The sequence below is a fragment of the Carlito syrichta genome, unplaced genomic scaffold (assembly GCF_000164805.1).
Source record: "Carlito syrichta isolate Samal-C Ts95f unplaced genomic scaffold, Tarsius_syrichta-2.0.1 Scaffold304629, whole genome shotgun sequence".
NCBI lineage: Eukaryota > Metazoa > Chordata > Mammalia > Primates > Tarsiidae > Carlito > Carlito syrichta.
This window is the reverse complement of record NW_007248725.1, coordinates 660,784-671,346: the sequence shown is the minus strand read 5'-3', so window position 1 is coordinate 671,346 and position 10,563 is coordinate 660,784. Positions and strand designations below refer to the sequence as shown.

At 41.1% G+C, this 10,563-nt stretch overlaps 1 protein-coding gene across 4 annotated transcripts in view; it reads left to right on the top strand.

The window, feature by feature from the left end:
• The first annotated feature begins 7,655 nt into the window (after positions 1 to 7,655).
• The window catches only part of TMEM183A (transmembrane protein 183A), a 16,552-nt gene continuing 13,644 nt past the window's right edge, over positions 7,656 to 10,563 (top strand). For 2 of the 4 annotated variants that reach the window (XM_008060470.2, XM_008060469.2), the window contains exons 1-3: positions 7,656 to 7,858; positions 8,043 to 8,132; positions 8,950 to 9,117. In XM_008060470.2, the coding sequence (XP_008058661.1) occupies positions 7,750 to 7,858; positions 8,043 to 8,132; positions 8,950 to 9,117 (367 nt within the window). In that variant the 5' untranslated portion in view covers positions 7,656 to 7,749. The remainder of the gene's footprint in view (positions 7,859 to 8,042; positions 8,133 to 8,949; positions 9,118 to 10,563) is intronic. The other 2 variants (XM_021713600.1, XM_021713598.1) reach the window with 1 other exon arrangement.

Below are 10,563 nucleotides of genomic sequence, written 5' to 3'. Positions count from 1 at the left end.
GTCTATGTAATACACCACATTAACATGACGAAGGGGGAGGAACCCACATACTTATCTTTAACTTTTTTCTTTCCATGAAGACAAGTTCTTGGTATGTTGTCCAGGCTGGTCTTGAACTGCACTCAAGCAAGGCACGCCTCTTGCCTTGGCCTCCCAAAGTGCTAGGATTACAGGCTTGAGCTACCACGCCTAGCCTAATTATCTCAATTGATGCAGAAAAAGCATTTTACAAAATCCAACACCCTTTTATAATAAAAACACCCAACAAGGTAGTAATAGAAGGAAATTACCACAACACAATAAGAGCCATATACAAAATACTCAGTGAACATCATACTCAATAGTGAAAGACTAAAAGTTTTTCCTTTAAGATCAGGAACAAGGTGAGGATGTATGCTTTTGCCACTTCTACTCAACTTAATACTGTAAGTTCTAGCCAGAACAATTAGGTGAAAAAGAAAAAAAAAAGATATCCAAATTGGAAAGGCAGAACCAAAATTATTTGTTTGAAGATGATATGATCTTATATGTAAACAACCTAAAGATTCTACCAAAAAAAACCACAACAAACCCAAAACTGTTAAAAAATGAATAAATAATAATTTACAAAAGCAAAAATGAAACCTATTTGGACTGATGCCCATTCTAAACAGAACAGATTAAGAGAACACAGGTTACAGGAGAAGAAATAAAGAGCTTTGCACTGTGAAAGTGGCTAGAGAAACAGGATGAGAACTAAGAAAGCGAAGCATTGTGCATGGTGAAGATGGTTTCAGAAAGAGTGGTATCTCCACAGAAATATAAGAAACAGAACTTAGAAAATGCAATTAGGAGGTCTGGCTTCCCTGGAGATTAACATTTCCAAAGCACGGGTGAATTTTGAAGCCAAAGTTTGAAGACACAACAATTGACTAGGTGTTGAAGAAACAGACCATGGATAAAAGCTGTTCCTATTAGTCATGGTAGACTGAAGAGGGACAGCATTTGACAAAGATGTTTTAAAGACAGAACAAACTGTACATGCTTGTAAATTAGAGAAAGGAGTCTGGAGGTAGGAGAAATGTATTCATTTCTGATGTGTTTAGTTTTGCAGAGTCAACCATCAAGTTTTATTAGTACCAAATCTTGATCTTGTAATAAGGCTCTACTGCTCCCATGTGGTGTAGACAGTCCAGGAGCGTTATTCTAAATAAACCAAAAGTCTGCAAACTAGCTGTAAAAGGCCAGATGGTGAACACTTTATACTTTGAGAATCATATGGTCTTTGTCACAACTACTTAACTGCAGAGTGAAAGCAGCACACGTAGCTCTTTAAGGAAGACATGGTTACAGCTGTAGCGGGACTGTAGTCCACTCCTGCCTCTCTGCTATTGGCTCTCCTGAGGGAACTGTGCCACACACATGGCTTTTAACAGCACAGGAAAGATTTCCATGGAAACATAGGTGGCAATTCACTGAATTAAAGTAACCCTAGCCAGTCTCAACATAGAAATCCTGGTGGAGATGTGTGCTGACGATCAAAAGCACAAAGTAAAAGAATCTCACAGTGAAAGGACAAGTTTGGTTCTCTACCAAGATCTGAAAATCACTAAGAGAAAGACTCCTTGTGGTGAAGATTCTAAAACTTGGGGGAATCCAAGATGTTTCCACATGAGAATCCAGATAGGAATCCACAAGCGACTCACTGACTTGCACAGAACTTCTGAGACTGAAATAGATTACTTCCATTAGTAGTGAGACAGATATTGAAATCACCACTGCAAATGATCAATCCATTTTAATAAACTGATTATCAGTTTTTGGGTTTTTTTTGAGTTGGAGTCTCACTCTGTCGCCCAGACTGGAGTGCAGTGGCTGCTCCCTGCCACTGCAGCCTTGACCTGCTGGGCTCCGGCGATCCTTCTGCCTCAGCCTTCCAAGTAGCTGGAACTACAGGAGCACGCTACCACACCCGGCTAATTTTTGATTTATTGTAGAGATGAGGTCTCGCCAAGTTGCCCAGGCGGGTCTTGAACCCGCGGGCTCAGGCAATCCACTCACCTCAGCTTCCCAAAGCGCTGGGATTACAGGCTGAGTCACCGAGCCCGGCTGGTGATTATCAGTTGTTAAAAAAGAAAGTAACCACAGATAATAAATATGTGTGTGTGTTTCAATAAAATTTTATTTACAAAAATACATAGGGGTCTATCGCTGCTGGATTGGCCTACAGTCTCTGGTTTGCTGGCCCATAAGCTAAACCTGTGTTCTCAATATTTGAGTCGAACATTAAAGTTATCTGGAGATTTTTTTTTAAGAGATGGAATAACTCTTGGTCTTGAGGGATCCTCCTGCCTCAGCCTCCAGAGTAGCTGAGACTACAGGAGTACATCACCAGTCCGGCACTCTGAGAATTGTTTTAAAATAATGTAGGTGCCAGGGCAGCATTTCAGACATTGAATGACAGACTTTGAGTGAGGACCAGAACTTTATAAAGTCCCACCAGGGAGTCTACTGTGTGATCAAGGTTGAGAATTATTAACTCAAGTGAATATGCTTCTAGTTGTATGTGTAGCCCATATTGATTGAGTGCTTTTTCCCCCCTGAGTCAGTGTCTCACTCTGTCACTCAGGCTGCAGTGCAGTGGCATGATCAAGGCTACTGCAGCCTTGACCTTCTGGGCTCAGGCAATCCTTCTACCTCAGCCTTCCAAGTAGCTTGGACTATAGACGTGTGCCACCATGCCCAGCTAATTTTTTGTCTTTTATTGTAGAGACAAGGGCTCATCATGTTGCCCAGGATGATCTCAAATTCCTGGGCTGAGGCAATGCTCTTGCCCCGGCCTCCCCAAATGCTGGGATTACAGGTGTAAGCCACAGTGCCCAGCTATCGAATGCTTTTTATGTGCCAGGTACATATATTGTGTCCATATATTGTATTATCTCATTTAATCCATAGTTGTGAACAACTCTGTGAGTTGAGAACCATTGTTATGCCCATTTTATAGATAAAGAAACTGAATTTCGGTGATATTAGGTAATTTGCTCAAGGTCATATAGTTATTAAGAGGAAGAAAAATGATCAAACCCAGGCATTTATCTCTAGAACCTGAGCTTTCCATTACTAGGCTACTCTATTGTTACTATTATTTTTTAACTGAAAAACAGCCTTCATCTGAACATAATTAAACTATTTTTTTTTTTTTTTACCATACAGTCTATTTTATTTACTACTTTTTTTGAATTGGAGTTTCACTCTGTCACCCAGGCTGGAGTGCAGTAGCACACTCATGGCTACTACAGCCTCGACCTGCTGGGCTCAGGTGATCCCTCTGCCTCAGCCTTCCAAGTAGCTGGAACGACAGGCATGCACCATCACACCCAGCTAATTTTTTGATTTATTGTAGAGATGAGGTCTTGCCAAGTTGCCCAGGCTAGTCTCAAACCCGTGAACTCAGGCAATCCTCTCACCTCGGCCTTCCAGAGTGTTGAGATTATAGGTATGAGCCACCATGCCCAGCTGACCATATACTCTATTTTATTTACATAAGGCATATAAAGTTAGTCACAATAAATTTTTCCCCAGATTTAATTAATGTACTTTTTCTAGTGCCACTGAATTCAAATTTTGAATCAGGTTTTTTTTTTTTGGAGCCAGAGTCTCATTCTGTCACCCAGGATGGAGTGCAGTGGCACTCTCACAGCTCATTGCAACTTTCTGGGTGCAGGAGATCCTTCTGCTTCAGCCTCTTGAGTAGCTGGGACTACTCGAGGCTGCACCACCATGTCTGGCTGGTTTTTGGGGTTTCTGTAGAGACAAGGTCTTGCTGTGTTGCCTAGGCTGGTCTAAAGCTCCTGGGCTCAAGCAATCCTCCTGCCTTGGCCTCCCAAAGTGCTGGGATTTATGGGTGTGCCACCGTACCTGGCCTAAATCAGATTCTTCTCAGACTTTTCCCACAGCTTTGGCACTGACTCAAAGTGAATATGTTTCTAGTTGTAAGTGTAGCCCACATCATAGAAATTCATTAAGTATGCTTTCAGTTTGTCTCCTGTTCATATTTTTTCCAATGTAGCCACTGTTTGATTCTATATCTGCTTAAGCTACTGATATTCATCAAAAGCGAAGGTTTAGTAGGACTTTATTCATTTTAGAGGCAGTACAAGATCGTGTTTTTAAAAATAAAATACATAAACTTTGAAGACGGACAGGCCTTACCTTGAATTCTGCCTCTCCCACTTATATGTTAAGTACCAGCTAGTCTTCTAGCATTTTAATAAACTGGAATGGGCTATCTTGCTTCTGACTCCCCCATATATTCTCTCTTCATGCAGTAGAAGCAAAAAGGAATTAGTCACTTAAGGTGATTTTAAATAACAACAACCACAACTTTATCATGATGGTAATAATAATAGCTGACATTACTAAGAACTTACCATGTGCTATTTTAAATGCTTTTTATGGGTTTATTCATTTAATTACTTTAATAACCTGGTGAAGAAGGTGTTATTATCTGTAATTTATAGGCAAAGAGACTGTGGCCCAGAGAAGTTAAGTAACTTTTCCAAGATCACATAGATAATACGTGGCAGAGGCAGGTTTTGAACCCATGCAAGTCTGACATCACAATCTACGTCTTTACTACTTTTAAAATACTGTTTGGCTGGGCACGGTGGCTCACGCCTATTATCCCAGCACTTTGGGAGGCCAAGGTGAGAGGATTGCCTGACCCCATGGGTTTGAGACCAGCCTGGGCAACTTGGTGAGATCTCATCTCTACAATAAGTCAAAAATTAGCCAGGCGTGGTGGCGCCCATCTGTAGTTCCAGCTACTTGGAAGACTGAGGCGCAAGGATCGCCTGAGCCCAGCAGGTCGATGCTGTGGTGGCCGTGAGTGTGCCACTGCACTCTAACTCAAACAAAAACAAAACCCAGAATAAATACTGTTTTATTATACTAAACTGCCTCCAGCAGGAAATTCAACTTATCATGTATTTATCCAAGTCATAAGGAGTAATTTTTCAGTGCCTCCAAAGCAATGATTCCAAGGCTTTAGGATTTCACAGGTGATTAAAATTTAAAAGAAGATTCTGGCAACAAACATAGATTTGCCACTTTTAAGTTTAGACAGGGAAGGTCCTCCAAAACCAAACAACTCCACCATTTACTATTAGCACAGAATAAAGAACAACTTAATACCAAAAAAAGTAGGGTGGACATAACCTAGAAGGGTAACATTCAATACTACATATATTCATAAAATTTATTATTAAACTTAAATTTCCCACTTTTCTGAGGACAAACATTTGAGAACAACATTTTTCTTCTATTTTCTTCCAAATAGCTAGGTTAAGCCACTTGGATTGAAATATAATAGCAATTTTAGTAACTTTTACAACTTGTCTTTTTAGAAAGAACCGGTATCCTTGGGTCTGGAAATAGTATATTAATAGGATTTGTTGCTTTTAAATAAAAAATGGGAGGACATTCAGTTATGACTAGGGATGAGGGGAAGGAAGGCAAAAGAAAGACTCAGAACCTTATGTGAAATTAGTGCTACTTGAAGGACCAGAGATAAATAGTATATTGAAATGCTTGTGTGTTTATATTTTAGTACTTAAAAGTAATAAATTAAAAAAATAAAAAGGTGGAATAAAAGATCTACAGATCACTTGTTCATGATAGTGGCCAAAAGACTTAAGGTCTGAGAGACCTGCTTATGATTTTGAGTCTTGAAATTTTGAAATATGAAATAAACAGTTTTGGGGACTAGCACATATTTCACCCACTGCATTAAAATAGTAATAATACTGGAAGGCTGAGGTGGAAGGATCGCCGGAGCCCAGCAGGTGGACGTTGCGGTGGCCGGGAGTGGCCACTGCACTCCAGTCTGGGCAACAGAGTGAGACTTCAACTAAAAAATAAATAAATAAATAAATAAATAAATAAATAAATAAATAAATAAATAAAACTAAATAAAATAGTAATAATACTATTAAAAAATTAAAGAACATTTCAGTTAAAACCTGCAAGTTTTTGATAGTGACAGTATATTAATAGGGTTTGTTTCTTGCAGTTTTATTTCCTCCAGTCTGAATGCCTGAGTGTATTCAATAGGGTGCCACATGAGTAGATATCTACATGCACATGGGCCTCATGAATTTTTTATTGATATTGTGAAATGAGAAGGCCCAGCGCCTACCATCTGCATTATGAACATGACTACAAACATGAATTATGTATACACAGAAAAATTACTTGAGCTGGGCATGGAGGCTTACATCTGTAATCCCAGGACTTTGGGAGGCCAAGACAGGAGGATTGACTGAGACCAGGAGTTCACAACAGAGAAAGATTCCATCTCTACCAAAAATAGAAAAATTAACTAAATGTGGTGGTGTGGGCCTGTAGTCCCACTACACGGGAGGCTGAGGCAGGAGCATCACTTGAACCGCGAAGTTCGAGGCTGTGGTGAGTTGTGACTGTGCCACTGTCCTTTACTGCAGCCTGGGTGACAGAGTGAAACCCTGCCTCAAAAAAAAGTGTGTATGTATATATATATATATATATATATATATATATATACACACACACACACACACACACACACACACACACACACAGACACATATATACACACATATATACATTTTATACTTTTATACATATAAAATATACATTTTGTTGTACATATATATGCAACAAAAGTGTATATGCATTGCACACTTTGAAACAATTTTTAGCTAACAGTCTATTAAACTCGTGTTTCATGGCATAACTTAGATAAATTAAACTGGAATAGTTCGTGATTATAATCAATGATACTGTTTGAATTATAATTCCAAATTGATTCAAGCCGATTAGCACGACCCCTGGTGGTACTCTGTTGCATAATGTTAGCAAAAGTCCAGCGGTTTTCTCCTAACTTCTCTGTGCTAGCTAATTATATTAAAAATAGGAGTCCCTTTCTAAATACATATCCTAGGGTGGCATTCTCTGGCGGGTACAGCTGATTGGATGCCTGGGCCCTGAGTACTGTTTCTCAAGTCAGGGATTATTATCCTTTAGGAGCTGCAAGGAAGGATAAAGAAGACCATAACTCAGGACACCAAATAACTTCTTACTCGTCCTGGTGATAGTAGCCCAAGCAGGGTCCCTCACAGTTCTGTGACCTTCACTCAGTTACTCGCTTCTGTCACAGTACATAAGGAAAGACGTTACTCTTTCCTCATCGATTCTTCTAGTATTCTTTTTGGGGGTGGTGATTGACTGAAAGACTTTTAAGAATCCCTTCTATTCTGATAATTCAGAAATATAATTCAGAAATGAGAGTAAAGACTCTCATAGCTAAATCCATGTTGGAATAGCAGGCGCTTGGTTTATGTGGTCCGAGAGAGCACGAAGATGACAACGGACGTGCATTTGGGTGCTGAAGTGGACCTCGAGCGTGGAAAGAGGTGTTAGCATGCAGAATCCGGGAGACCAGGATGTAAACGTTCAGCTCTCATCAACACGTGGCTATCTGGTCTGAGATCATCTCACAAGCGAAGCTCTCTGCTCAAGTGGAACCCAGACCCCGATCGATCCACGGGCGCCGGGTGATGACGAATCTTTGGATCTGGCGGTGATTGGCTCCCGGAGAGGGGCGTCGGCCGCCAATGCGCCTCGGAGCCTTGGCCCAAGTCCTCGCGAGAGCAGCGGCCTCCGGTGCGGGATGGCCGCGGAGCCGGGCGGAGCTAGCCCGCGGCTCTGGGGGCCGGCTCTCCGGCCCGAGACATGGCCCGGGGTCCCGGTCCTCTAGGCCGGTCTCGTCCCGACACGGTCGCCATGCCCAAGAGAGGAAAACGACTCAAATTTCGGGCCCACGACGCCTGCTCCGGTCGAGGTGGGACGGGGGTAGGGGCGCCGAGAGGCTGACTGGTAGCGGGGAGGAGGCTGGACTGTGCCGACGTGAGCGCTTCTGCCGGGGAGCGGCTCGGGCGGGGACCCGTAGCGGGGAGGAGGGGATCTTGGTGGGGAAGACACTGAAGAGAGAGGCCTCTTCCTTGAGGGTGGGTGCTGTGTTTCAGTGACCGTGGCGGATTATGCTAACTCGGATCCGGCAGTCGTGAGGTCTGGACGAGTCAAGAAAGCCGTCGCCAACGCTGTGCAGCAGGAAGGTAAGCTTTAGGAGAACCTTGGAGACCCAGGTCGTGGGTCTGCTTTGTTTTTCTGGGATTGTGTCCCAGTGTTTTTCTTGCAATCCATTGGGCATCTTTCCATAAACGTGTTTGCTTTCCTCAGTGTTTACTTATGTATCGAGGGTGGTGGAGGATTATTAGCCTAGAGCAGCAGTTTCTGTAAAAGAAAAATTTTATTTCTTTCTTGCATTAAAAATTTTTTTTCATACTCTTTTTTAGTTTCCAGTGCCTTCTACTTGGGTATTAATCTCTTTCCTGTAGTTCACATATGTATTATTCTACAATTTGCTTCCTTGTGTAATAACCTTGGAGTGTTCTTTTCCTCTTCCGGTGTTTCTCTTGCTTTCATGCTTTTTACTCATAGGTCCCTGAGACTTGTGTTTTATAACACCTGCTGTCTTCAGCCCAGGACCAGGGTTAAATTGGATCAGTTTGTCTCAAACATTCCACTCCAGAACTTATGAGACAACATGTCGTCTTTTGTTTTTATCCTGCATGGTTTATAGTGGAAAAATTATGCACTCCCTTTTTCTTCAGGGCTGAAGTTGGCACTTTTAAGGAGTCGGTTTCTGCGACTTTGGAGTCATTTTGCCCACCCATTGCTTTCCAATTTTTATATTTAAGATACTAAAACTTTTGTTTTCAAAAATCTGGTAACAGAACGTCAACTTTCTCCAGCAGACTCACTCACACTTTTTTTCCCTCTTTCTCTGATGGATGCTGACACCTTGGCTAAGTTGTTTGTGTTTTGGGGTGGAACTGTGTGCCATCTCATTGTCTCCTTATTTTCTTCTAGTAAAATCTCTGTGTGGCTTGGAAGCCTCCCAGGTTCCTGCAGAGGAAGCTCTTTCTGGGGCTTGTGAGCCCTGTGACATCATCGACAGCAGTGATGAGATGGATGCCCAGGAGGAGAGCATCCATGAGAGAACCATCTCCAGAAAAAAGAAAAGCAAGAGGCACAAAGGTATAGCGCTTGCTCTCCTTTGGCCTATTAGCCCTGTCTGTGGTGATAAACTGAAGATGTTACTTTCTCAATAGCACAAAGGTAGATATAAGAGGTGATACCAGGAGAGTGTGGAGAAAACCTGGCTCTCAACTAAGGATCTTGGTAGTGGGTCAGGGTTTTACTATACCTGGATGTTTTGCTTTTGTCTAAATTTGAGAGGGAAGGAGATTGGTAAGAGTTAATACATTTCTGGAGCTGTGAACTGAACTATAGTAGCCATCATTGAGAACATGTTATTATCAGGTAAAAACCCACACAGCAATATGAAAACAAAAAGCATTTGCATTTCTGGTTTCTGAATGTATAAAGAAGCTATGTGACCAGAAACTGTTTTCCCAAATATGTGGATTTTATGTAACCAGTTTTATTTCACATAAGCTTAAATATTATCATGAGCTTTTGAGTGCTCTGCAATTACTAATGTCTGCTTCATGTCTAATAAGTACCGTGGAAAATAGAAAAGCATGTGATGGTGACCAAACTTATACAAATGAAACAAAGAATAACAAACCAATGGTGTATAATATACCAAACCATCATTCAGATTCTGTGTTTTGCTCCAGACTTAATGAGTCAGAATCTCTTGAGGTAGAGGCCAGAATTCTTTAAGCTAAAGTGGTTCTGATGAACAGTTAAGTTTATAGGGAAGCTGATAAGTAATAAATAATGTATGTGTTTTTGGTCTCATCTACCAGAACTTTTACCTGTACGTGAGAATCAGATAATAGATATTTGTATTGTTAAGATATATTGAAATAAACAATAAATTAATGAATTGACTTTGTATTTATACCAGTTATTATCAGTGACATTCCTTTCTCAGGATCCCAAAATTAACACAGGTTTGAGCATTCCCAAATTCAAAATGCTCCAAAATCTGAAGCCTTTTTTTCTTTTAAATTAGAAATGGAATCTCACTATGTTGTCCAGGCTGGTCTTGAGCTCTTGGCCTCAAGCAGTCTTCCTGCCTTGGCCTCCCAAAGTGCTGGAATTGCAGACATGAGCCACAGTGTCTGGTCAAAATCTGAAACTTTATGAGCACTGACATGATGCTCAAAGGAAATGCTCATTGGAGCATTTTGGATTTCTGGTTTTTGGGTTAGGGATACTCAATCAGTAAGTACAGATATTCCAAAACCTGGGAAAAACTGAAGTCTGAAACACTTCTGGTCCCAGGCCTTTTGGATAAGGGAGACTCAACCTGTGTTCAGATTCTTCATATTTCTTTGTTCTTATCTTCTGACTTAAAATCCCTACTTACCACTATCCCACTATCATTCTTTTGGGGATTTATTGTGTGTGTGTGTGTGTGTGTATGTGTGTGTAACACATTTCACAGATTAGCTTTAACTTTTTTTTTTTTTTGAGTTGGAGTCTCACTCTGTCGCCCAGACTAGAGTGCAG